General features: G+C 50.5%; 2 protein-coding genes across 3 annotated transcripts; one reads left to right on the forward strand and one right to left on the reverse strand.

Annotated features, from left to right (window-relative positions):
- Positions 1–1,541: 1,541 nt before the first annotated feature.
- Positions 1,542–22,180, reverse strand: LOC131194142 (probable flap endonuclease 1 homolog). Its single transcript, XM_058174799.1, has 11 exons — positions 21,839–22,180; positions 21,116–21,206; positions 20,466–20,568; positions 19,341–19,386; positions 19,147–19,223; positions 16,618–16,751; positions 13,930–13,990; positions 13,474–13,605; positions 9,455–9,606; positions 5,809–5,956; positions 1,542–4,706 (listed from the first exon to the last, which is right to left on the reverse strand). Exons 1-11 carry the CDS (start codon positions 21,918–21,920, stop codon positions 4,644–4,646), a joined length of 1,089 nt encoding a protein of 362 aa, XP_058030782.1. The 5' UTR covers positions 21,921–22,180; the 3' UTR covers positions 1,542–4,643.
- A 38-nt stretch (positions 22,181–22,218) lies between these two features.
- TMEM276 (transmembrane protein 276) lies at positions 22,219–26,944 on the forward strand. Of its 2 annotated transcripts, XM_058174801.1 has the most exons (3): positions 22,219–22,318; positions 22,841–22,946; positions 23,065–26,944. In XM_058174801.1, exons 2-3 carry the CDS (start codon positions 22,854–22,856, stop codon positions 23,590–23,592), a joined length of 621 nt encoding a protein of 206 aa, XP_058030784.1. In that variant the 5' UTR covers positions 22,219–22,318; positions 22,841–22,853; the 3' UTR covers positions 23,593–26,944. The 2 variants fall into 2 exon arrangements, with proteins under 2 accessions (XP_058030784.1, XP_058030783.1); XM_058174800.1 differs by lacking the exon at positions 22,219–22,318 and having other exon boundaries at positions 22,362–22,946.

Below are 26,944 nucleotides of genomic sequence, written 5' to 3' on the forward strand. Positions count from 1 at the left end.
CCGAGCCCCGCCCAGCCCCACCGCCGCTGCCCCGAGGGGGGCTCTGGCCGGCCGCCGCTCGGCCTCTCGGGCTGTCCGTGCCGGACAGATGGCCTGCGCGCGCGTCTCTATCTGTGCGTGTGCCTGTATTTGTGCTCCTCTGTGTCTCTGTGCGCGCGCGGGGGTGCGTGTGTGAGACTGCGGGTGTGTCTTTCGGTCCGTCTCTGGCTGCGTGTCTTTGTGTCCGTGTGGGTGTGTAGGCGGTTTGTGCGTCTGTGTCTACCTCCCGTGTGTGTGGTTTTTTTCCTGTCTGCCTCTCTGTGTTTGTGTGTCTGTCTTGCGTATGTGTGGTGTGTGCTTTTCCTGGACTTGTTTTGCCCCGGGCGGCGGCAGCAGCAGCAGCAGCGGCTTAAAGTCCAATACATGGATTGAAAAGCAATTAAACCCCACAACCTCCCAGCTAAATCCCGACACCCTCCCCACACACGAGCAATGCTCATCGGCCTCCAGGAAGGACAGAGGCCTTGCAGGGCTCATGGGACGGACGGACAGACGGACACACACAAGGTCCACTGGTCACAAGGACTCCCAGGAAGGGAATAAGAAATGTGAAAATATGGACAGGATTTTAAGGCTTCCTCAGAAAACACAGCCAAGCAATTTCTTTCCAACTGAAGCCCAGCCAGCATCTTAGGGGGATGCCAAGATCTACTTACCTCCATCAAATGTCAATCTCTCTCTGTGTCAATCTATTTATCTCCATCTATCTAATCTGTCAATCTATTGTCTCTCAATCGTCTGTTGATCTATCAATCTATCATTTGTGTCTGTCTGTCTATCTATCCTGTGTTAATCTATCATCACTCTATCTAACCATCTATATCTATCACTGTCAAACTATCACCTGTCAATCTTTCCTTCCTTCCTTCCTTCCTTCCTTCCTTCCTTCCTTCCCTCCCTCCCTCCCTCCCTCCCTCCCGTAGGGTGCCCAACTCATCTAAAAGCAAGACAAAATTTTTAAAACTAAAGTTTATTAAAATTTTTACGGAGAACATAAAAACAAACACCAAGAAATACGGATTGGAAAGAAAGGGAAAAAAATTCCCAACATGCTAAGAATAAACAAAAAATACAAAGAAACTTCCAATTCCTTTTGCGGCAAATGTAAGTACAATTACAAAAAAAATATTACCCTATGATTATAAAAAGCTCACTTTTTTCTTTTATCTATTGTTTTTTTTCTAATAATGAAAGCCACAAGTTGTAAGTGCATTTTTTCCAGTCTCATGCAAAATGTCTGTAAGGGATTTTCCAGTTGAGCATAAATGGGTTTGGTTTTTTTATCCAACTCTGCAACTTCCATCATCTTTGCCATCCGTTCCTCTGTTGTGGGTGTGTTGGACTTTGGCATTCTTGAACACGTAACAATCTTGTTGCAGTTGTCATATAAAAAAATGAAGTGTCAGGACTTTTTTCTAATCGCCTGTCCTTTAGTCCCCAAAGAGAAATATCTGGATTCAACTGTAATCTTTAAAATGTATATATTTCTTTCCAATTTTAAAAAAAAATTTTTTTTACACGGCCATCAAACATAATCAAATGTTGCTTCATTTCAATTTCTCTGGTAACAAATATCAACAATACATCATTTTATAAAAAATTATCTTTAAGGTTAGAACACAATGTACATTTTAATCTTTTCAACCACATATTTTCCCATTGTTCCCTTTGTATATTGCAACCAAGTTTTTAGTGCATCTTATCATGCATTCTTTTATTAGTTTTTCTTCTGTTTCAAGTTTCAATAAAAGTTTATACATTTTAAAAATAATATACTCATCCTTAGTACATAATTTTGTTTCAAATTTACATTGTTCAAAACCGTAAAATATTTTAGCCACCTTAAGTTTTTCTAACAATTTTACATTAAAAAAAAACTATTGACAAAGATATCCTTCTATTGTTTTAAACTTCTCTACATTTTATTTTACAATCTACTTGAGAAAATTCAAGGACATCAGGATATATTAGTCAATTTATGATTACTTATCATTTCTCTCATCCATAAAATATTTCTCGAATTGAAAGGCACAAAAGGTGTTTTGGGGCAGAATCTCTATTTCTATTTATTCTACACTCTTAAGAATAGCCCACCTGACATAACCATTTTTAAAATCTATGTTAGCTTTGTCATAGCACGAGTTACAGAGATGACCACCCAAATCTCCAATCATGACCTTCTAAATCCAGTAACCTTCTATTTTGTAACACAGGGACAAAAGTAAATTTGATTTGGTATCTCGGTGTAACTCAAACTGATATAACCGATATAAATAACCTTGTCATCTTATTTCTCTTCCTGCCATGTTAAAAAAATGACAATTCAGGAGGAACTTTTAGGAGCACCCAGCCAGCCCAACAAGGTTTCATTATACATCGAATATTGTTAGGACAAGGAAACGTGCGATAATGGATGGTCCCAATTTTTAAAATAGGAAATCCAATTGTTTGTCTGGTTTGTCACCAAATGTTTGCCAAAATGCCCTGGAAGAGACTTTCTACGTTAAATCCGGAATGTCCATCATTTTGACTTTTTTATTCTCGGCCTGCTGCCTTTGAGATTAATTCTAGTAGGAAAAAGAAACTGTAAAGAAATTCTAAAAGGAGGGGAGCTGTGAAAGAGTCCCCTCTTTCTTCCAAGGGGATAAAATAGCGGGTTTGACCCTTGCAGTAAAAGCAACAGGGTCTCACAAGCTTCTTCAAATGCATCTATTTATTATGCATCTGTTGTGGCTCCAGGCCCCCCACCCACCCACCCCGGGCCTGGCCCCCTGCCAGAAAGTGACTTAGAGAGTGAGGGGAAAGGGCCGTTGGGGCTCCCCTCTGCAGGGCCGGCCTCTCTGGCTCAGCTCCAGGAGTCAGAGGCAGGCCAGGTGGAGGAGGTGACAAGGCCTCTGTCTCCTGTATCTCCCCCCGCCAGGCAACGCTTCCAAACCCAGCTGTGGACAATCAGTCCTGGTTAGATCCCCGGTTTCGTAGACAAGAGAGGCGGGAACAACAGAAGAAGGGGTGGAGCAGGCCTAGAGAGTGCTGAGTCACGGAGCCACACCCCTCCAGTATAAAAGCAGGAGGGGCTGCTCTACTACTTCGTGACGGACAAACCAAACTGACTGGAGAAAACTTAAGCTGAACTATTTGACTGAGTATTTGGCCTGGATTGCTGTTTGTTCCTGACTTCCTGGTTGCTCCGGTAACGAGCTTCTGTGACGCCGGCATCAGGGAAGATAAAGAAAACCTTGACAGACCCTTGCTGGTCTGCTGCCAGAGCTGATAGCTGCCGTGGACTAAATTGCTGGCTAATTGAGTCAGTTCACATGTCTCCCGGACTGAGGTGGGGGGGACAGAACATCATCACCTTAATGGGGCCAGAGACTCCCAGAGTTTTATCCAAAAATAGATTATCCAGAGGTCTTCAAACTTGGCAGCTTTAAGACTCGCGGACTTCAACTCCCAGAATTCTCCAGCCAGCATAGCCACAAGTCTTAAGAGCTGCCAAATTTGAAGACCTCTGGATTATGCAGAAAGCGCCCTGTCGTTTAAATAGGTGAAGAGAAAGAGAACTATGTAAAAATACCCTCCAGACCCCTCCTTTTAACTCTCTTCCCAAAACAAAGGGGGGGGAAACATAGAAAGGATCTTTTTAAGGAAATTTTCCATCTGTCTGATCCGGATGACTGGAAGGCAATGAAAATGCACAACATGAAACATGGTTGCAGTATTGAAATGTGACCATTCGCTCCCCTCTAGCCCTGATGATGTTACCTAGTTAGGTAATGAAATGCCTGCAGGAAAACTACCAAACTTGGGATAGCCCCCTTCCTCCTCCTCCTCCTCTCCACAACTCACCCTCCCTTCTAGCACTGATGAGGTTACCCAGTTGGGTCATGAAACATCTGTGAGAAAACAACCCAGCTCAGAGAGCACCAAGGATCCCACGGTCCTCCTCCTCCTCTCTGCAAACCCCACTCCCTTCTAGCACTGATAATGTTATGTAGTTGGGTAACAGAACGCCTGCAAGCAAAGCACCCAGCTCAGAGAGCACCACAGTTCAAGCCTGAGCTACAAATGTATGCACTTTTATCAGGTACCAGGTAAAAAAATCCAACAGGAAACAAAACCCTAATTCTATGAACTACCAAGGAGAAAGCCACATCCCCATCAACACTCTCCAGGAATTCTACTTATGTATAAAGGGAGCAACCTAACCCCCTTCCTTCTAGCACTGATGAGGTTACCCAGTTGGGTCATGAAACATCTGCAAAAAACCCCACCAAGCTCAGAGAGCAACAAGGACCCCACGGTCCAACCCACAGCTACAAATATACTCTTCTATTGAACCGTGGTTAAATTGTAAGGTGGTATCAACCTTTTGGCCGATTTTGCTCAGCAGAAAGACGCCGATTCTGATCGATGCGATGCTCGTATCAACAGTTGTGTGTGTGTGTGTGTGTTGAAGGACAGCAGAGGCCTTTCCTGGCACCCGACGAGGCCTCCGGTGCAAGGCAAAGGGAACTGATGGCGTTACCTAGTTCGGTAATGAAACATCTAACAGGAAAATGACCAAGCTCGGAGAGCACCAAGGGCCCCGCGAGGGACTCGCTCCTTCAAATCCCTGGGGTTGTTTCAGACAACTTTGGCTTCTTCCTGGCAGGTGGACGGGTGGGCGCCTGCGTAGAAGAGGGAGGAGGGGGACGTTAGTGAAACAGGCAAACAACCTGCTTTTATAGGATGTAAGTAACGGGAGAAAAGGAACACAGCCCTTCTGAAGATCCTGGATCCGGGTCTCCACGTTATCAACCTCCGAGCACCCCCAGGGCAGGGCAGGCCCAGTGGCTGAATTCCTTCAGGATGCGACACTTGGTGAGGGTTTACACTGAATGGCAGGGCTGGTGGAATAGACCTGGTAGCCCCTTTTCCTGCAAGGCAGCAGGCAAATCGCTGGGCCTCTGTAGCTCAGACTGCTAAGACAGTCTGTTATTAACAGCAGCTGCCTGCAATTACTGCAGGTTCTAGTCCCACCAGGCCCAAGGTTGACTCAGCCTTCCATCCTTTATAAGGTAGGTAAAATGAGGACCCAGATTGTTGGGGGCAATAAATTGACTTTGTATATAATATACAGATAGGATGAAGACTATTGTTAACATAGTGTAAGCCGCCCTGAGTCTTCGGAGAAGGGCGGGATATAAATGCAAATAAAAAAAAAATTATCCTGCAAAGGCAGTTGGTGGGTTTCAAGCCTTCACCGGCTCTCTAGCTAGTCCCCACGGCTGCAGGGCATCGATCATCGCTCTTTTTTTCTCTTTTCTTTCTATTCTTCCCTTCCTCCCTTTCTCCTATCTCTTTCCGTCCATCAATCCTCTTTTATCTCTTTTCACCTATACATCATTATCTCTATATCTTTCTCTTTCAATCCTTCCCTCCCTCTTCTCCTCTCTCTCTTCTTCCCTCCATCCTCTTTTCTATCCATCCATCCCTTCTTTCTCCTATTCATCCATCCATCCGTCCTCTATCTCTTTCACATCCATTTCTCTTCTCTCTCTCTCTCTCTCCATTTCTCCCTGTCTCCCTCTCATATACACACACAGAATTTTGGGAACCGTCAAGGCCCCCTGGGGCAAAAAGGCAATTCTGTAGACAGCACATCCCTCCCTCCCTCCCATCTGCCCCCCTCCTGCAGCCCTGCCTTCTACCTTCCAACTTCTCTCTCTCTCACTCTCTTTTTGGGGGATGGGTGGGGAGAACATTCTCTCTCTTCTTCTTCTTCCTCACCTTGTTTGGACGTTTCTGGACTGGGAAGAAATCCTTCATAGTTGTGGTTGCCTTCCTTGGTCTTCCCTTCTTGATGGATTCCGGGGCCTCACTGAGCTTCTGGCGGGCATCTCGCCATCTCTTCAGGCGACCTCGAACTCGGCTCTCTCTGCGGAAGAAGGGCTGGGGTGAAGATGGCAAAAGGGAGGGGGGGGAGGCAGGCACAGGGGTGGTTCACCCCCACTTGGCAAGACCCATCTCCAGTGGGCAGCCCTGACGAGGCCTGGGGTGGACGGACACCCCAGTGGGGTGGAGAAGAACAGCTGGGAGATCTCAACCCTGTCTAGGCAGAGATGTCCGGTCAAGGTTCATGGTGAAGGTTTTGCAATAAGATGGGGGACCTGGGGGTGAGTTTTGGCCGGCCAAGCATCTCCAGGGAAAGAGGTCCACGAGAGATGGAGCCGAGGGTCCCTGGAGAAGAGGCGAGTCTGGCGTCCGGCTTCCTCATTCAGAGCAACTGATAGGAGGAGGTGCATTTTCCCCAAATTTCCCCACCCTCCCCAGTCTCTCTTCTTGCCCCCACAACCTCCTGCAACCTTCTCTCCATCTCCCAAGACACCCCGAGCCTTCAGCTGGGCAGCTGGGCCGCCTCCTGGGCCCTCCGCTTGGGCCTGGGTGACTACATCTCCCATTCTACCGATGAAGGAGAAGGCTTGTAGCTCAAGGTTAAAATGAGTCTCCTTGGGGCTTGTTAAAATTAGGGTTTTTTTTCTTGCAGACGTTTCATGACCCAGCTAGGTAATATTATTTATTTATTTATTTAATTTATTATTTGGATTTATATACCGCCCTTCTCCCGAAGGACTCAGGGCGGTTTACAGCCTGATAAAAACAAAAATCACAAAAATTAAAAAACATTATTAAAAGACTAATTCAATTAGGCCCAAAAGACTAAAAACTCTAATAAAACCCCTATTGACACTAAAATTAAGTCAGCCCTGCATGATGAAACAAAAATGTCTTTAGCTCGCGTCGAAAGATCCGCAGGTCAGGGAGTTGTCGTATCCCTGGAGGCAGCTCGTTCCAGAGGGCAGGAGCCCCCACAGAGAAGGCCCTCTCCCTGGGGGTCGCCAGTCGACATTGTTTGACTGATGGCACCTTGAGGAGACCCTCCCTATGGGAGTGCACGGGTCGATGGGAGGCAGTTGGTAGCAGCAGGCGGTCCCGTAAATAACCCGGCCCAATGCCATGGAGCGCTTTAAAGGTAGTAACCAGCACCTTAAATTGCACCCGGAAGACCACCGGAAGCCAGTGCAGCTTGCGCAGGATAAGTGTGATATGGGAGCCTCGAGTTCCTCCCACTATTACCCGCGCAGCCGCATTCTGGACCAGTTGGAGCCTCCGGGTGCTCCTCAAGGGGAGCCCCATGTAGAGAGCATTGCAGTAGTCCAGGCGAGAGGTGACGAGGGCGTGAGTGACTGTGCATAAGGAATCTCGGTCGAAGAAGGGACGCAACTGGCGTATCAGGCGAACCTGATAAAAAGCTCCCCTGGCGACGGCCGTCATATGCTCTTCTAAAGACAGCCGTACATCCAGGAGGACGCCTAAATTGCGAACTCTCTCCATGGGGGCCAGTGACTCGCCCCCAACAGTCAGCGATGGGGTCAGCTGGCTGTACCAGGATGCCGGTATCCACAGCCACTCGGTCTTGGAAGGGTTGAGTCGAAGCCTGTTTTTCCCCATCCAGACCCGCACGGCCTCCAGACACTGGGACATCACTTCAACAGCGTCGTTGGGGTGGTTAGGGGTGGAAATGTACAGCTGTGTATCATCAGCGTACAGATGACATCTCACCCCAAAACCACGGATGATCTCACCTAGCGGCTTCATATAGATGTTGAACAGAAGAGGCGAGAGAACCAACCCCTGTGGAATCCCACACGAGGCGCCTCGCGGTTGATCTCTGCTCTCCTGCCAACCCCGTCTGTGACTGGTCAGAAAGAAACGAGGAGAACCACCGATAAACGGTGCCCCCCACTCCTAACCCCTCCAGCCGTCGCAGCAAGATACCATGGTCGATGGTATCAAAAGCCGCTGAAAGATTTAATAGGACCAGGGCAGAGGAACAACCCCTGTCCCAAGCCCTCCAGAGATCATCTACCAACGCGACCAATGCCGTCTCTGTGCTGTACCCAGGCCGGAAGCCGGACTGGAACGGGTCAAGATAGACAGTTTCATCCAGGTACCGAGAGAGCCGATGCGCTACGACACTCTCAACAATCTTCGCCACAAAACGAAGGTTGGAGACTGGACGATAATTTCCTAAAACAGCTGGATCCAGAGAGGGCTTCTTGAGGAGGGGCCTCACCACCGCTTCTTTCAAGAGGGTGGGGAAGAAACCCTCCGTCAAAGAAGCGTTGACAATTCCCTGAAGCCAGCCTCGTGTAACCTCCCGGGTGGCCAGTACCAGCCAGGAGGGACACGGGTCCAATAAACATGTGGTCGCGTTCAGCCTCCCCAGTATCCTGTCCATGTCCTCGGGAGCAAGAGTATCGAACTCTTCCCAGATAACATCCCTAAGACCCACCTCCGTCATCCCGCCCGAATCTACCCAATCCGAGTCCAGGCCATCCCGAATCTGAGTGATTTTATCATGCAGATATTGCCCAAAATCCTCAGCACGGCCTTGCAAGGGGTCTTCCCATACTCCCTGGTGAAGGAGAGAGCGGGTCACCCTAAACAGGGCGGCTGGGCGGTTATCTGCCGATGCAATAAGAGCGGAAAAATAATCATGTTTTGCCACTCTTATTGCCATTAGGTAAGTCTGAATATGAGACCTTACTAGTGTTCGGTCAAATTCAGAATGACTGGACCTCCAAGCACTCTCTAGGCGTCTTTTCCGGCGTTTCATCTCCCTCAGCTCCTCAGAATACCAAGGAGCCAGTCGAGATCGATGCCGGGTCAGAGGCCGCAAAGGCACGACGCGGTCCAAAGCCCCAGCCGCTGCCCTTTCCCAGGCGGCAACTAGTTCTTCAGTCGAGCCATGAGCTAGATCCTCCGGAAATGGCCCAAGCTCCGTCAGAAACCTCTCCAGGTCCATCAGGCGCCTGGGACGGAACCAACGAATCGGCCCCGTCTCCCTGCGGTGGGGGCTGGCAGTTTGAAAGTCGAGTCGAAGGAGCAAATGATCTGTCCATGACAGGGGTTTAATGACTAAGTCCCCTAATTCTAGATGATTCAACCACTGTCCAGAGACAAAAATCAAATCCAGAGTGTTTCCCCCGATGTGAGTGGGACTATTAACTAACTGGGTCAGGTCCAAGGCCGTCATGGAAGCCATGAACTCCCGAGCCGCCACTGATGTTAGATATTAGAAGTTGCAAACCTCACTTCCTCCCAGCATGGATGCTGTTATCTAGTTGGGTCATGAAACATCTGCAACAAAACAACCCAGCTCGGAGAGTACCAAGGATCGTTCAGTTCCCATCCTGCTGGGGTGGGAGCGAGCCCAGCATCCAGAGAGTCTTCCTGACCGCCTCCTCCCCCAAATTTCCAACCCCAGAGGACTCCTCCCCAGAGCCACAAAGAAGATGCCGACACGCCAAGACCCAGGCTGCGCTCTCTTGGGGGGGGGGCAGTGTTAGGGGGCCCGTCGCGTTCCACTCACTTCATGTGCTTCTCGTGCGTGAGGAAGTTCACCAAGCCCTCCTCGTCCGGCTCCTTCCACTCCAGCACCATCTGGCCTGGATCCGTCACCTCCGGCTGCAGAAAAAGCCGCCGCGTCTCCTCCAGGCACCAGCCGTCTGGCACAGGGTGGCTCTGCAAGGGGAGAGGAGGCCTTGCCGGGTGGGACAGATTCCTCGCAGGGCCTTTTCCAGGCCGGCCCCATGTCGGGACCCTTCACCGGGGAAAGTTCCAATACAGGTAGTCCTTGACTTACAACCGTTTGTTAAGTGACCATGAAGTTATGACGACACTGAAGAAAGTGACTTAGGACTGTTTCTCACACTTATAACCGTTGCAGCCTCCTCATGGTCATGTGATCGAAATCCAGATGCTTGGCAACTGGCATGTACTTACGACAGTTGCAGTGTCCCGGGGTCATGTGTTGGAGGATCTCCAGGGACCCAGAAAACATTCCCTCGTTTCTTAATTCCAAAGAGGGCCAAGCCCTGAGGCCCTCTGTTGCTGCCTGCACCTCGGCCTTGGGTTGGATGAGTTCATGGTACCTGGTGCTCTCTGAGCTTGGTGGCTTTCACCCAGACGTTGCATTACCCAAGTAGGTAAAGTCATCAGGGCTAGAAGGGAGTGGGGTTTGTGGGGAGGAGGAGGAGGAGGAGGAGGAAGACTATGGAGTCCTTGGTGCTCTCTGGGCTTGCTTCTTTTCTTCCAGATGTTTCAGTACCCAAACTAGGTAACATCATCAGTGCTAGGTAACATTACCAGCCAGCACTGAAGATGTCACCTAGCTGGGGTAATGAAATATCTACAAGAAAACCATCCGCCTCACAGAGCACCAAGGACCAAGAGGAGCAAGGACAAACAAGAGGGAGTCAAGATATTCTCCAAAGCACCAGAAGGCAAGACAAAAAACGACGGATGGAAACTAACCAAAGAGAGAAGCAACCTGGAATTAAAGAGAAACTTCCAAACAGTGAGGACAAGTAACCAACATTCTGGTGAGAACTGCTTGCTCCATCACTTGGAGGTTTTTAAGAAGAGACGGGACAGCCACTTGTCTGAGTTGGTATAGGGCCCTGATGGTGAACCTATGCCACGCGTGCCCAGTGGCACGCAAAGTCATGTCTCCTGGCACGCACGGCCTTGCCTGTTTGTCTTCCAGGTTTCTGGCGCGTATGCACACACGGCAATCAGCTGTTCTTTGCGCACGCGGCGGTGTCAAAAACCGGCTTGCTCATGGGTGCTGGCCAGCTGATCGTTGGGCCCGCATGTGTGCTAGAACCCGGAAGTTCGGCTTTTCCAGACCGCGGCCCTGACGAATGTGCGTGTATGCGCATGCGATGTTCCCACGCGACCTTTCCAGCTCTTGGTGCCAAAAAAGTTCGCCGTCCCTGGTCTAGGGTCTCCTGCTTGGGGAAGGGGTTGGACTAGAATACGTCCAAGCTCCCTTCCAGCTCTATTCTGATCCTGACCCCTCATTTCAACCCTGAAGCTACAAATCTTCTCCTTTACTTTGTTCGTGTCCATCTGCAGAGTGACCACACCGGGGTTTGTGGCGAATTTGGATGAGCAGCTGTAAGGCCTGGCTGGGCACGAGAGGCATTTGCAGGAGGGGGAGGGGATACCTCCCCCTCCATGCACCCCCCTCCCCCTCCCTTCCCCCTAGACCTCCCTCTTTCCCCTAATCCCATCAGAGCTTGGCCTTCAGACCGTTCAGGCATCGATGGGCATCCAGAGATAATAAAACCACATTTACAAGCCATTGAAGTGGCTATAAAAACATGAAGGAGGAAGCAAAATAAATGGGATTAGCACTGATAGTGTTACTTTCTCAGGTAATGCAAGGAAATGGCCAAACTCTGAGAGCCCCAAGGCCCTTGTTTCATGGACCCCCTGACCAGATGCTCCCCCCTCCCGGCGAGCTTTGTGGCTTTTCTCAAGGGTCAGAAACACTTTTATTTACAACTAGGAGCACCCACGTTCCCCCAAACCTTAGGAGCATTGTTCTTCAGGAGTCTTGTAAAGTAGGGACCCTACCACCAGCACTTTTGGATCTTTCTCCTCCGAGTCTAGCCATCCTTTCAAGACCACCCATGGCCAGGGGTTTAGGAGACGGGGGGGGGGGGGGGAAGCCAGTGGGGATGCCCGTATTGAGCTGTAGGGCAGCCTTAACATCTCCCCCTAAGGAGAAATTTCCTTGACAGTGAGGACAACTAACCAGTGGAACTGCTTGCCTCCAGAAGTCGTGGGTGCTCCATCACTGAAGGTTTTTAAGAAGAGATTGGAAAAGCCATTTGCCTAAATTGGTGTAGGGTCTCCTGCCTGAGCATGGGTTGGACTAGAAGACCTCTGAGGTCCCTTCCAATTCCGTTCTTCTGTTTACAAGACTTGCCAAGCCTTGGAGGGGCTCCCTTTCACGAGTTATGTGATGTCAAACCTAACAGCTTATGCCAGGCTAGCAAACATCAGTAAGTTTATCTTGTCTAGACAGATACGGGTACCTTTAAAGCAATCACGACTTCTGGATATCGTACAAAAGAGTGTCTGGATATTTTTTGGTGGGGTGGGGGCCATCTTTTCACGTGTGGTTGATCCTTGCCTCCTTCTTCCTAGGGCTGAGAGAAAGGGACTCTGCCAAGTCACCCACATGGCTTCAGGCCTAAGGCAGGACTAGAACTCACGGTCTCCTAGAGACTAGCCCAGTGCCTCTCCCTACTGACACCAGACGGGTTCTCTCTGTTGAAATGGTCCTTTGGCAATACCCTTCCACCTATCCAAAGCATGTAAAGTATCCAATGCCCTTTTACAAAGTCTGTAGAGAAAGCTTCAAATAATAATAATAATAAGTGGTTTGGAGGTTAAATTGTACAATGAGTGGTTGAGGGAACTAGGTATAGTTAGCTTAACAAAGAGAAAGATTAGGGGTAACGTGATGGTAGTGTTTCAATATTTGAGGGGCTGCCCAAAAGAAGAGGGGACCCACCTATTTTCAAAAGCTCCAGAAGGCAGAACAAGAAGCAACGGATGGAAACTAATCAAGGAGAGAAACAACCTGGAACTAAGGAGAAACTTCCTGATAGTGAGGACAATTAACCAGTGGAACAGCTTGCCACCAGAAGTTGTGGGTGCTTCATCACTGGAGGTTTTTAAGAAGAGACTGGACAGGCAATTGTCTGAAATGGTATCCTGCTTGAGCAGGGGGTTGGACTAGAACAGGGGTCTCCAACCTTGGCAACTTTAAGGCTTGTGGACTTCAACTCCCAGAGTTCCTCAGCCAGCGAAGCTGTCTGAGGAACTCTGGGAGTTGAAGTCCACAAGCCTTAAAGTTACTAAGGTTGGAGACCCCTGGACTAGAAGACCTCTGAGGTCCCTTCCAGCTGTATGATTCTTTGATCATGGTTACAGACACAAACGGCATGGCTGAGACTGACCTATTCAAGACCAAGGCCACACGCAAGAACACACAAGGCCACACGCGGCCAGCTTTCCTCGCTGATCCCGCGGCTATGCTTCTAACGGGGCCTTCATAGAAACCTAAATGTCCATGGAGATTCTCCATCATCCGGGTCACGGTTGTCCCAAAGGGGCTTTTATCCAAAAGGTAACTGGTCTTTCTTGGCTTTTCCTTGAAAACGTTTTGCTTCTCATCCAAGAAGCTTCTTCAGTTCTGACTGAATGACTGGGGCTGGTGAATGGAAGTATTCTCAGAGAGGGTACTAACAACCAGATGACTGCAAGGCAGAGAAATCCTCCCATCCACCCACGCCCCATTCAAAACTGAAGAAGCTTCCTGGATGAGAAGCGAAATGTTTTCAAGGAAGAAAAGCAAGAAAGCCCAGTTGCCTTTTGAAGAAAAAGCACCTTTGGGGCTTCCCAGCTGTGTTAGGAACAGCTGGCTCTACCGCCTGGCGACAGCAGCTGGCATTGGGCCAGGGAAGAGGCAGCCTGCCTGCAGAGGGCCGAGGGTGGAATGGTGAGCAGGGGCAAGACCCACCGGTCGGATACCTCACGACTGGTGTTCCGCAGCACCTCCTCAATGCTTCCGTGCAGCTGCAGCAGCTTCAGCGCCTTCTTGGGGCCCAATCCTCGGACTTTGCGGCAATAATCACAGCCCAGCAGAATGCAGAGATCCACAAACTGGATCCGGCCGAGAGAGAGAGAGAGAGAGAGAGAGGGAGAGGGGGAGAGAGAAAGCAGAGAGAGAGAGAGAGTTTTGAAAACCTCCACCCTATTTTTGAAAACCTCCACTCATGGAGCGCTTATGATTCTGGGAGACAAACTAACCCAGTTTAAACTGCAGCCCAGTGTCGAGAGGGGTGGGTGGGTGTTTCTGTCTCTTGGGAACGGCTAAGGAGCCCCAGTTCTGCTCAGCTTCCAAACCCCGACAAGGATGGAGGGCAAATGCTGAAATGCTGCAACCCAATTCAAGGCTGGTTCCCCGAACGTGGCAGTGCCCCATACCTGCTCCTGAGTCATCCCCAGCTTTTGCAGGACGATGGGCAAGGAGATCTCTTCCAGATGGCTGAGAGGCGGGGAAAAAACCAAATGGAGATCAATTAATTAATCTAATTCATTAACTAAAAAAAGCTAATTAAGACTTTCTAGGTTCTATCATATCGCAAGATCTAAAATGGACAGCTAACATCAAAAACATCATCAAAAAAGGACAACAAAGAATGTTCTTTCTGCGCCAACTCAGGAAGCTCAAACTGCCCAAGGAGCTGCTGATTCAGTTCTACAGAGGAATTATTGAGTCTGTCATTTGCACCTCTATAACTGTCTGGTTCGGTTCTGCAACCCAACAAGAAAAACACAGACTTCAGAGGATAATTAGAACTGCAGAAAAAATAATTGCTACCAACCTGCCTTCCATTGAGGACCTGTATACTGCACGAATCAAGAAGAGGGCCGTGAAAATATTTACAGATCCCTCACATCCTGGACATAAACTGTTTCAACTCCTACCCTCAAAACGACGCTATAGAGCACTGCACACCAGAACAACTAGACACAAGAACAGTTTTTTCCCGAAGGCCATCACTCTGCTAAACAAATAATTCCCTCAACACTGTCAAACTATTTACTGAATCTGCACTACTATTAATCTTCTCATAGTTCCCATCACCAATCTCTTTCCACTTATGACTGTATGACTATAACTTGTTGCTGGCAATCCTTATGATTTATATTGATATATTGACCATCATTTGTGTTGTAAATGTTGTACCTTGATGAAGGTATCTTTTCTTTTATGTACACTGAGAGCATATGCACCAAAGACAAATTCCTTGGGTGTCCAATCACACTTGGCCAATAAAGAATTCTATTCTATTCTACTCTACTCTATTCTATTCTATTCTAGAAAACTATAGTTCCATGGTCTTTGTATAGCTATGCCAACCACTGTGAATCGGAGGTGAACAGTGCCCCCTAGAGACAGACTTCACTGGCAGGGGAAAACCCTTCATCTTTTTTTAAAAAAATCAAAAGATTAAGCGTGCAGGTAAATTTGAAACAAAATTTCGTAATTAATTATAAATTAATTATAATTAATTAATTATAGGGGCCGTGGATAGCTCAGGCTGTAAGGAGCCTGTTATTAGAACACAGCAGCCTGCAATTACTGCAGGTTCTAGTCCCACCAGGCCCAAGGTTGACTCAGCCTTCCATCCTTTATAAGGTAGGTAAAATGAGGACCCAGATTGTTGGGGGGGCAATAAGTTGACTTTGTAAATATACAAATAGAATGAGACTATTGCCTTATACACTGTAAGCCGCCCTGAGTCTTCGGAGAAGGGCGGGATATAAATGTAAATTAAAAAAAAAAAAGAATCTCTCCGACCTTTTTGGGTTTTTTTTCTAAAAAGAGATAAACAGTTTTAAAAGTCTGGACACTAGAGGGAGCTAAAGTTTTTAATTAAAACAGAAAAATAAGACAAACGGGATTTAACTGCTGTAGCTGTTCTAACATTGGAAATACCGAGGGATGTTTTTGGAAAATGGAATTTAGTATCAACAATGTCAATAGTGACGCTGGCTTCTATGACAGACTATGTACAAATGTTGTTTTGGAATAAATAATAGGAGAGGAACAAGTTTTATCTGACAAAACACTGCAGAACTGACACCAAAAGTAGATCTACAAATGACAGGCTACCAGAATGACATGTTCCGTTGGACACACAAAAGAGATCAGTTGATGCTTTAAAAATCAAGAGAATTAAGTAATAAACTGAGAGAGCGACCTGGACAATTCTTTTATACTGAATTTACAAAAGCAGTTCATTAAAACTTGGATTAGTCTCGTGAAAAGAAAATTTTTAAAAATCTACATTACTTGACTGGATTAAAAAAATGTATTAAGATTTTTTGGAAGTTAAAGGAAGGAATATAAAGCTGGCTATTTGATCAAAGTTAAAATAGATAACATTGTTATTTCAGGCAACCCTCAAAGGATGTTTGCTGACGCCAGGACTGAAGTGATGGGACTTTATGGATTTGTTTGTACGTAAGAGATGGACTCCAGAGGATGGCAGAGGACAGGAAGGCCTGGAGGAATGTTGTCCATGGGGTTGCGATGGGTCAGACACGACTTCGCAACCAACAACAACAAAGAGATGGACGTGGGATGAAAAAGTAATTGGCTATAGATGTAGGTGTAAAGTTACTAAAATTGTTTGCACTTATTGTCACCTCTCTCTATATATTTCTTTTTATTTACTAAATTCTTACCTTTCTTTTTGTATCTTTCCTCTACCTTTCTTTTCCTTTGAACTCTGGACTCCTCTTTTAGTTTGCATTAATTCTCAGTATTGCCATGATAATCCTTAATAACGTTGTTTTTTAAAAGAGGGGAGGTGTCACATTTTCCCAAAGGGGCAAAACATCTGTTAGGAGCTGCAATTTGGCTCTTGATCAATCCTAGATTGAAGGGCCCAGGCAAGGTTAGAACATGGAATCACAGGGTTGGAAGGGACCTCCGAGGTCTTCTAGTCCAACCCCTTGCTCGAAGCAGATGACTTTTTTGTGCCTAGTCTGTCGCCACGGCTGAGAGACAATTCTGGGAGTTGAAGTCCACCAGCGTCTCAACGTTTAACGAGACTATACTAGTTTACGCTCTGGGGCTAAGCTGACGCCTGTGACACTCACCTCTTCTTCACGCCAAGATGCCGCAGGAGGCGCACGGCCCCAAAGGGCAGGGCATCCATGTCTTCCGTGGCTGCACACCAGGCGTGTCCAGATTTCACTAGGGCGGCACAGGTGGCTTCTGCCTCCGCAGGAGCCTAGGTCACACACCAAGGGGAAGAAGGGAAACTTCCTGTCAGGTGGAGGTTGAAACAATGGCCTCGGATTAAGAAAGTAAGCCTATGGCGTTTCCGGTTTGAGTGCAGACGTTTCATGACCCAACTAGGTAACATCATTTATTTATTTATTTATTTATTATTCGAATTTATATACCGCCCTATCTCCCAAAGGACTCAGGGCGGTTCACAGGCATATAAAACATCAATGTACAAATTAAAATAATCCTTAAAAAACTTATTCTAACGCCCAAATTATTAAAAAATAGAAATATAAATATAAAATATAAATATTAAAATCAATTTAAAACCCCTCTAAATTTAAAATCTAAGCCAGTCCTGCACAGATGAATAAATGTGTCTTGAGCTCGCGACGGAAGGTTCGAAGGTCAGGAAGTTGACGGAGTCCTGGGGGGAGTTCGTTCCAGAGGGTGGGAGCCCCCACAGAGAAGGCCCTTCCCCTGGGTGTCGCCAGACGACACTGCCTCGCTGACGGCACCCTGAGGAGTCCCTCTCTGTGAGAGCGCACGGGTCGGTGAGAGGTATCTGGTCGCAGTAGGCGGTCCCGTAGATAACCCGGCCCTATGCCATGGAGCGCTTTAAAGGTGGTCACCAAAACCTTGAAGCGCACCCGGAAGGCCACAGGTAGCCATTTCACAGGTAGCCATTTCATCAGGGATAGAAGGGGGCAGGATATGCCCTCTTTATATACAGTTGGTGGGAGTGAATCCTGCAAGCCACTTGTGTATATATATATATATATACCAGAGAGCAAACCACTCCTTTGCAGCCCTGATGATGTTACCTAGCTGGGTCATGAAACGTCTATTCCCTTCCCAAATCCCACTCCCTTTTAGCACTGATGATGTTACCTAGTTTGGGTAATGAAATGCAAATACGAGTCAGTCAGCAAGCGTCTTCATTTTTGATCAGGGGACCATGGGGATGCTACAACAATCATGTATGAAAAACGGTCAGGAGTCACTTTTTTTAGTGCCGTGGCAACTTCGAAAAGTCACTAAACGAACAGTTGTAAGTTGAAGACTACCTGTGACCTGCATTGCTCCCTCCCAGTTCAACTCCTTCTCCACTGGACCCCCACCCCACCCCTTTGCTATTGGGCTGAGAGGGAGGGGCCGGCCCAAAGTCCCCCAGGGGTTCTGAGAAGACCTGAAGCTGGGTTTCCCCCTCCTAGCCCAGCCCCTTCCCCACTGCAGCCCTCCCCACCAGGATGGTGAGATGCAGGTGAAACAGGCAAAAACATTCCCAGAAATGCCTGGCTCAACACAGGAGAACAAACCCATCAGGACAAGATTCAGCCGTCCACCTGCAGTTAAAGGACAAAGGCTCCTCTTCTGAAGAGAGCAAAGTCCACATTTTGGACAGAGAGGGTGGCTGGCTTGAAAGAGGGGTCGAAGAGGCCATCCAAACGGAACAGCCCTCCCTAAACAGAGGGGGAGGGATACAACATCATCCATCTCCAGTCTACACCACAAAGTCCTTTCAGCAGCTCCAAGAAGGATCCACACCCATTTGCACCACTCAGGTGACCCTGAGGACACAGACAAACCTCCAGGTGGCCTCAATGACCCTCTAAAAGGATGCAAATAACTAGCTGCCTGCAAGGAATTTAGACCCTTCCATTCCCCACCATCCAGTCAGAACTGAAGAAGCTTCTGGGAGGAGAAGTGAAAGGTCTCTGAAGAAAAGCAAAGAAAATCCAGTTGCCTCTTGAAAAAACAAAAAGCCCCTTTGGACAACCTTGACCTGGAGGGGTGAGAATCTCCAGAGACATTTCCAGAAATGCCACACAGGTGGTTCTTTTTGACTTGCAACAGTTCATTCAGTGACGATTTGAAGGCACTGAAAAAGTTATGCCTGTTTTTCACGAACACTGCAGCATCCCCACGGACACGTGATCAACATCCAGCTTGGCAACCGGCTCATATTTATGACGGCTGCAGAGTCCTAGGATCACGTGATTACAAGTCAATGGGGAATCCAGATTCGCTTAACAACCGGGTTATTAATTGAACAATCGCAGTGATTCACTTAATGACAGGGCTAAAAAGGGTCATAAAATGGTGTGTCTTGCTTAGCAAAGGAAATTTTGGGCTCAATTGCACTCGTCACCACTGCGCTCGAGGGGAGCCCAAAACAGAGGCCCCCACCCCAAGCAAGGCAGTGCTCTCTTAACTGTCTATAAATTTTTTTATTTTTTATTTTATTTGCATTTATATCCCGCCCTTCTCCGAAGACTCAGGGCGGCTTACACTATGTCAGGCAATAGTCTTCATCCATTTGTGTATTATATACAAAGTCAACTTATTGCCCCCCAACAATCTGGGTCCTCATAAATAAGACGTCAGGCTGTTACCTGGATGTAAGGAACTCCCAGGAGGGTCAAAAGAGTCTCCGAGTCTCGTCTTGGGGGCCACGCTGGAGCATCAGGCTCTGGAAGGAAGGAAGGAAGGAAGGAAGGAAGGAAGGAAGGAAGGAAGGAAGGGACAGGTGAGAGCGGGAACCCTGGAGACCCAACATGCCTCAGCAAGAAGGGAACCTGGTCTTTACCTGCGGTGCCCCTCCTGGCTCCAGAGACAGCGGCCCGTTTGGCTAACTGCAAGGGAAAAGCAGGATCCAGTGATTTCCTAATAAAGGTGTTGTGTCTTGCCCGCCCTCAGAGCAGCCGGGGCCTTCTTACCTGCTCCCGAACACTGAGGAATGTATGCCTCCCGGCCCCAGTCCTGGCTCCATGCCCAGACAAGCTGCAGAGGAGGGAGCACCCCCCGGCCCCAGCCCTGACTCAATGCCCAGGCAAACGGAGCAGCTAGACCCCTCCCCCTCCTCCACAGCATGTGAGCCTGAGGAAAGTTTATTTCCAACAGCTGCTGATTGGAGTGACCCTCGCATCAGAAGACTGGATAGGCGGAGGCAACAGAAGGAAGGGAGGGGCAGGCCTTAATGAGTGCTGAGTCATGGAGCCACACCCCATGGCCTATATAAAGGATCTGCTTTCTGGCAGTCTCTGAGTCAGGCAAAGTCGAACTTATCTTGCTGAAGTCACTTACTGGTCTCCTGCCTGCTCTGAGGACTTTGCTAGGACTTTGGGCAGAGCTGCAGAGGCAAGCCTGATTCGGATTTCCCTGACCCGGCCGTCAGTGGAGGAGTGGGACACGACAAAAGGAGAATATTTGTAGCCCAGGGTTCAACTGGGAGATCCTTGGTGCTCTCTGAGCTGGGTGTGGTTTTTTTTGCAGATGTTTCACGACCTAACTACGTAATATCATCTGTGCTAGAAGGGAGAGGGGTTTGGAGGAGGAGGAGGACTGAGGGGTCCTTGGTGCTCTCTGAGCTTGGTTGTTTTCTTGCAGACATTTCATGACCCAACAAGGGAATATCATCAGTGCTAGAAGGGGGTGGGGTTTGCGGAGGGGAGGAGGAGGAGGGTGGCGGTGGTGGTGGTCAAATCCTGAGCTTGGTTCCTTTCTTGCAGACATTTCAGGACCCAAAGTAGGTAACATCACCTGTGGGCGTGACTTCCTTTGCCCGGATTCCTGAACTCGGTCTCTCGGAGGGGGGCTTCGGTGGGCTACTTGGCTTCCCCCAAAGGCCGGGAGATTCCCCAAACAGCTAGCTCTCTTCCCATGGAGTTGATCTGGGCATCCCACCCACCCACTCCCCAAGATTCCTACGCACCACCGGCTGCTTCTGCTCCGGGGGCTTCCCATCAAAGACGAAGAGGGGTTTGAGGCCGTTTTCCAACAGGTGCAGCGTCCGGAAGAAGAGCCCCTGCAAGGAACTGGAAGGGAAGGGGAGGCCGTGAGCAGGAAATGCAGGCAGTCCTCGACTTACGAACACAGCCGAGCCCAAAACTTCTGCTGCTAAGTGAAACATTAGTTAAGTGAGCTTTGCCCCGTTTTACGACCTCACTTGCCACGTTTGTTAAGTGGATCCCTGCAGTTGTTCAGTTAGTCACACGGCTGTTCAGTGAATCTGGATTCCCTGTTTGGCTTTGCTGGTCAGAAGGTCACCAAAGGAGATCACGTGGCCCCCGGACATTACAACCGTCATAAATAGGAGTCTGCATTTCGATCCCGTGACCAAGATGGAGAGGCTGCAACGGTCGTAGGTGTGAAAAATGGTCCCTTTTTCCAGTGGCGTGTTGACTTCAAACCGTCACTAAAACTGTTGTAAGTCAAAGACTAACTGTACATGTATGTGAGCCAGGCCATGAAAGGGTCAGGAAGGGCATCCCAGGATCCCCCACCGCCTCCTTCAGTGGCCACTCATTCCACCTGCTTAGTGGGGGGGGGGGGGAAGGGGAGGAGCCCCCCCCCTTTGCTCACCTGATGTTCTGCCCGTGGCGGTTGATGATCTCCGGCATGGCTGAGCGGAACTGATAAACGGCCATGGAAACGTCCAGAGCGACCACCCGCCCTGAGCCACAGAGGAGGAAGGCAGGCTGAGCAGGCTGGAGGGCCAGGGATCCTTCTGCCCACCCACCCCCTTCACCCGGTCAGCCTCCACTGGCACCAGCGCCCACCAGCCTACTGGCAGAGCCCCCCACCCTCCAAACCATCCTGGTCTCTCGAGGGCACACAAAGCACCTTGGCTGGCTGCCCAAAGAGGCTTACCAGTCCCAGAATGACGCCAGGATTCCCCAGGGCTCCCTTCACACTCTCTGCATGCTCAGGGACTGAGGGCAGGGCCCCCTTTTTTGCATGCTCAGGGAGACCGAGAGAGTAGAAAGGCCACTTTTGCACTCTGTGCATGCTTGGGGGCAAACGGTGGGCGGTTCCTCTATTCACTCCATGCATGCTCGGGGACTGAGGGCAGGTGGGCCTTCTTTGCATGCTCAGGGACAGAGCACTTTTGCACTCTATATGCACGCTCAGGAGGGCGGGGTACACTTTGCACTCCGTGCATGCTCAGGGATTGAGGGCAGCCAGGCCACTTTTGCACTCCGTGCATGCTCAGGGAGCGAGGTCAGGTGTGCTATCTTTGCATGCTCGGGGCCTCTTTGCACTCTGTCCATGCTCAGGGAGCGAGGGGGGCGGAGCGGCGCTCACCGCTGTATTCCTGGAGGCTGGCGGGGCGAACGGCGTCCGGGGCCTCCTCCTTGATCAGCTCGGCCAGCTTGAGGATCCCCATAGCGGCGCGGGAGAAGGGACTCTGCACGGCGGACGATGGCGCCTCTGAGCACGTGCAAAGCGCCTCGGCGGCTCCGTCCCAGCCGGGCTCAGCGGAGGAGCCAAAGGGCCCGAAGGAGGTTTCGGGCAACGGGCGCTGGCTCACTTCCCCGTCCGGGGCGGGACAACCACTCCCATCATCCGCGGCCAGCCGGGGCGTCCGGAAAGAGGCGCGATCCTTCCCGGAGAACACCCGGCATCGGGACAGCCGGAGGGTTGCCGAACTGCGCGTGCGCCGACGGGTCGCTCTTACTCGCTCGCGAGACTCTATGGTTCCGCGCTCTTGGTGCCGTTCTAGCCTAGGAGAACTCTATGCGGGGCGCTCGGCGGACTCTTGGCTTCCCGAGGCGAGTCGGCTGGGTAAGGAGGGCGGGGGGGGGGATGGCGCTGCTTGCCCGGGGGGGCCGCTCCGTTGCTCCGGGGCCCCGGTCGAGGGGGACGCCAATTGCCTTGCAAGGAAGCGGGACCCTCGAGGGAAGGGCGCCCAGAGGCCATCCATCCCACCCCTGCTTAGCGCAGCGTTGCACACAGAGGACTCCGGCTTAGGGCGTCTCTTTGCATTGTCCGGCCGCATCCCACGGAGGGAGGGGGGCCCCTGAAGGAAGGGCCACCCCAGAGGCCATCCATCCCACCCCTGCTTTGCGCAGCGCGGCAGAGGACTCCGGCTGAGCTCACCCAGTGAAGAGGGGCAAAGGTGGGGGGGTCTCTTCCACCGTCCGGAGGAAGGTTTCCCTGCAGCCCCCAACCTCCTCCCACGCCTGCCCGCTGAGCGTGCCCTGCAAGGGGCCTCCGAGGGGGGTGGGTTGCGCGGCCCTGGCTGTCCCTGCTTGGATAGAGGGCAGCTTGGGGGTTGCAGCCTCCCCCTCCCCTTTTCTCTTGCAGAGGCTCCGTCCCAATGCCCAGCTGGTCAGAACAGGACCTGGCCACCTTCCTTGCCAACCTCCTGCTGCCCGCTGCCTGCCTGTATTCGGCCATTCGGACCTTCCAGGTAGGAGAGGGGCTGCCAGCCAGAGGTTTCACAGGCCCTACTGCCAAGACCAGCAGGGGAGTGGGGCAGCCCCCCCCCCCAAGACTAAGCCCCCTTTGCTGCCTCTCTCTTTCTACAGATCAACCGGGGAGCTGCAGCCGGGTTTTTCCTCCAGGCCCTCGGGCCCCTTCTGGAAACCGTCCCCTTTGGGGCCCACTGGCAAGGGGCCCGGCCCCCAGACCACACCTGGCCCTGCACTGTGGTGGGGCTGCCGCTACTGGCCTTTGGCTTCCACTGGCTGAACGGGGACTGCTTCACGGCCAACATCCTCCTGGGAGGTGCCCTGATGCTGGCCGGCGGCTGGGGCTACTTCACTGAAGAAGGCAAGGCCATGGTGGTCCATTCAGTCGTCTCTGTGGTCACCATCACCATCTTCATCGTCTCTGTCTTCACCGGAAGCGCCTATGGGGTTCTGGGCAGCCTCCTGCTGGGGGCGGCCGGCCTGCTGCCAGGAACTGGACTGTGGCCCCCGCTGGCTCCGAAGGAGACGGATGCCCTCCGCTGTCTCATGGCAGCCGCCAACCTGGCCCTGTGCCGGGCTCTCAGAGTGCAGCATCTAGAACTGGACAACAGCTACAGGGAGTGGTTGCCTGTAGTAGCTTCTTGATGGGGAGGCCTGGGGTCCCTGGAGGGGAGGGGGGAATGCCAATCTAAGGGACCGCAAGAGTCCTGTTGGGTCAATAGGAAGTGCAGGGCAGAACTCCAAAGACTCCAGTGCCCGTTTCCAGAATTGGAAGGGATTAACAGAGCTGGAAGGAACCTTGTAGTCTACTCCAACCCTCCGCCCAACCAGGAGACCCTACACCAGGGGTGTCAAACTCAAGGCCTATGGGCTGAATCCGGGCTGCAGGGTGCTTAAATCTGGCCCGCGGGACCGGCCTGGAAATAGCAAAAGACCAGCCCGCAGTGCCTCTGACAGCCAAAACAGGGCGCGTCTTTGGCTGGCAAATGCAGGAGGCATCTGTCCCATTCCCCCCATCCCCCCACCCCACAGGCTGGCCTGCAGAGGAGAACTACAATGCTGATCTGGCCCTCAAAGAAATCCAGTTTGACACCCCCTGACCTACACCCTTTCTGACAGATGGCAGTCCAGTCTTTCCTTGAAAGCTTCCAGGGATGAAGCTCCCACAACTTCCGAAGGCAACTTCTGTTCCGCTGGTTAATTGTTTTCACTGACAGAAAATTCCTCATTTCCAGGTTGATTCTCTCCTTGGTCAGTTTCCATCCATTGTTTCTTGTCTGGCCTTCAGGTGCTTTGGAGAATAGCTTGACCCCCTTCCTCCTCTCTGTGGCAGCCCCTCAAATATTGGAAGATGCTATCCTGTCTCCCCTGGTCCTTCTCTTCACTAAAGTAGACATACCCAGTTCCTGCAACCGTTCTTCATATGTTTTAGCCTCCAGTCCCCTCATCATCTTAGTTGCTCTTCTCTGCACTTTTTCTAGAGTCTCAACATCTTTTTTATAGTGTGGCGACCACAACTGGATGCAGTACTCTAGGTGTGATCTTACTAAGGCTTTGGTATTAGTACTTCCCTTGATCTTGATTGTATCCCTCTGTTAATGCAGTTTAGGATTGTGTTGTTGTTGTTGTTTTTTTGCTGCCACCTCACACAGTTGGCTCATATTTAGCTGGTCGTCCATTACAGGGACGAGCTGAGGATTTTGTACAGTATCTGTCTGATAAAATCGCTCAGGTTCGGGATGGCTTGGACACTGATTAGATAGATCCGGGTGGGATGGCGGGGACAGGTCTTGAGAATGTTATCTGGGCTGAGTTCGATCCTGTGACTCCTGACGACATGGATAGGTTGTTGGGTAGGTTGAATCCCACCACATGTTTATTGGACCCATGTCCCTCCTGGATGGTACTGGCCACCCGGGAGGTCACACGAGGCTGGCTCCTGGGAGTTACCAACGCTTCTTTGTTGGAGGGTGTTTTCGCCTTGAAAGAGGCAGTGGTGAGGCCCCCTTCTTAAGAAGCCCTCCCTGGACCCGGCTGTATTAGCGAACTATCGTCCAGTCTCCAACCTTCGCTTTCTGGCGAAGGTTGTTGAGAGTGTGGTGGCATATCAGCTTCCTCAATACCTGGAGGAAACTGTCTATCTAGACCTGTTCCAGTCCGGTTTCAGACCCGGATACAGCACCGAGACGGCTTTGGTCGCATTGGTGGATGACCTCTAGAGGGCCCGGGACGGGGGTTGTTCCTCTGTCCTGGTGCTATTAGATCTCTCGGCGGCTTTTGATACCATCAACCATGGTATCCTGCTGCGGCGGTTAGGGGGATTGGGGGTGGGAGGCACCGTTTATCGGTGGTTCTCCTCCTATCTCTCTGACCGTTCGCAGACGGTGTTGGCAGGAGGGCAGAGATCGACCCCGAGGCGCCTCACTTGTGGGGTGCCTCAGGGGTCTGTTCTCTCGCCTCTCCTGTTCAACATCTATATGAAGCCGCTGGGTGAGGTTATCCGTGGTTTCGGGGTGGATTATCATCTGTACGCTGATGATACACAGCTGTACATTTCCACCCCGAACCACCCCAACAAAGCCGTTGAGGTGATGGGCCGGTGTCTTGAGGCCGTGCGGGTCTGGATGGGGAGGAACAGGCTCCGACTCAACCCTTCCAAGACAGAGTAGCTGTGGGTTCCAGCGTCCCGATACAGTCAGCTTACACCATCGCTGACTGTGGGGGGGGGGGGAAAGTACTGACCCCAGGGGAGGAGTGCGCAACTTAGGCGTTCTCCTGGACGATCGGCTGTCCTTAGAGGATCATTTGACGGCCGTCGCCAGGGGAGCATTTTATCAGGTCCACCTGATTCGCCAGTTGCGCCCCTTCCTTGACCGGGATGCCTTACGCACGGTCACTCATGCCCTCGTCACTTCTCGCCTGGACTATTGCAATGCTCTCTACATGGGGCTCCCCTTGAAGAGCACGAGGAGCTCGAGGAGCAGGAGGCTCCAGTTAGTCCAGAATGCGGCCGCGCGGGTGATAGAGGGAGCACCGCGTTGCTCCCATATAACACCTATCCTGCGCGGCCTGCACTGGCTGCCGGTAGCCTTCCGGGTGCAATTCAAGGTTCTGGTCACCATCTTTAAAGCGCTCCATGGCTTAGGACCTGGGTATCTACGAGACCGCCTTCTGCCGCCGATAGCCTCCCAACGACCGGTGCACTCCCACAGAGCGGGCCTCCTCAGGGTGCCGTCGACCAAGCAATGTAGGTTGGCGACCCCCAGGGGGAGGGCCTTCTCTGTGGCAGCACCGGCCCTGTGGAATGAGCTTCCTCCAGGGTTACGGCAACTCCCTGACCTCCAGACTTTCAGGTGTGAACTGAAGACTTCATTATTTCAACGAGCTGGACTAGCCTAAGAATAAAATATTTTAGTCAATTTTAATGGGTTTTAACCAGTTTTTTACCGTTTTAGTGATTTGGCGATTATAATATTTTGTTTTAATTGGGTTTTAAATGGCTTATTTATTATTGTTGTATTTTTAATATGCCTGTGAACCGCCCCGAGACCTACGGGAGATGGTGCAGTATAAAAGTATAAAAATAAATAAAATAAATAAATAAGACTCCAGGATCCCTCTCATAGTTACTGCTATTAAGCCAGGTTTCAGCCAGTCTATATGTCAGCTTTGGAAGCCATAGTAGGCCGAAGGCTTCCACGCTGCCACTTTCTCCTGTGTGGGAAAGTGCGGGGGGTGGGGGTTAGTAGAAGAGGCCATTAGACATAATAACATTCTTCCTGCCGGTCAAGGTCAGGCCAGGACTGCATCTGGAGAAGGAGAGGCCGGAGTGATGCCTCGAGATGGGACGGTTGGTGACTGGAGCATGTGATTGGCAGAGGGGTCAAGGGGGTGGTGGTTTTGGAGTTTGTCTTACTGAGGAAAAACCCGGATCCCCAGATTCAGAGTCTATCCAGTTGTGCCAGTTTATCTATCTTAGTAAAAGAACTTTGAAAGA

The sequence above is a fragment of the Ahaetulla prasina genome, chromosome 3, assembly GCF_028640845.1.
Source record: "Ahaetulla prasina isolate Xishuangbanna chromosome 3, ASM2864084v1, whole genome shotgun sequence".
Taxonomy (NCBI): Eukaryota; Metazoa; Chordata; class Lepidosauria; order Squamata; family Colubridae; genus Ahaetulla; species Ahaetulla prasina.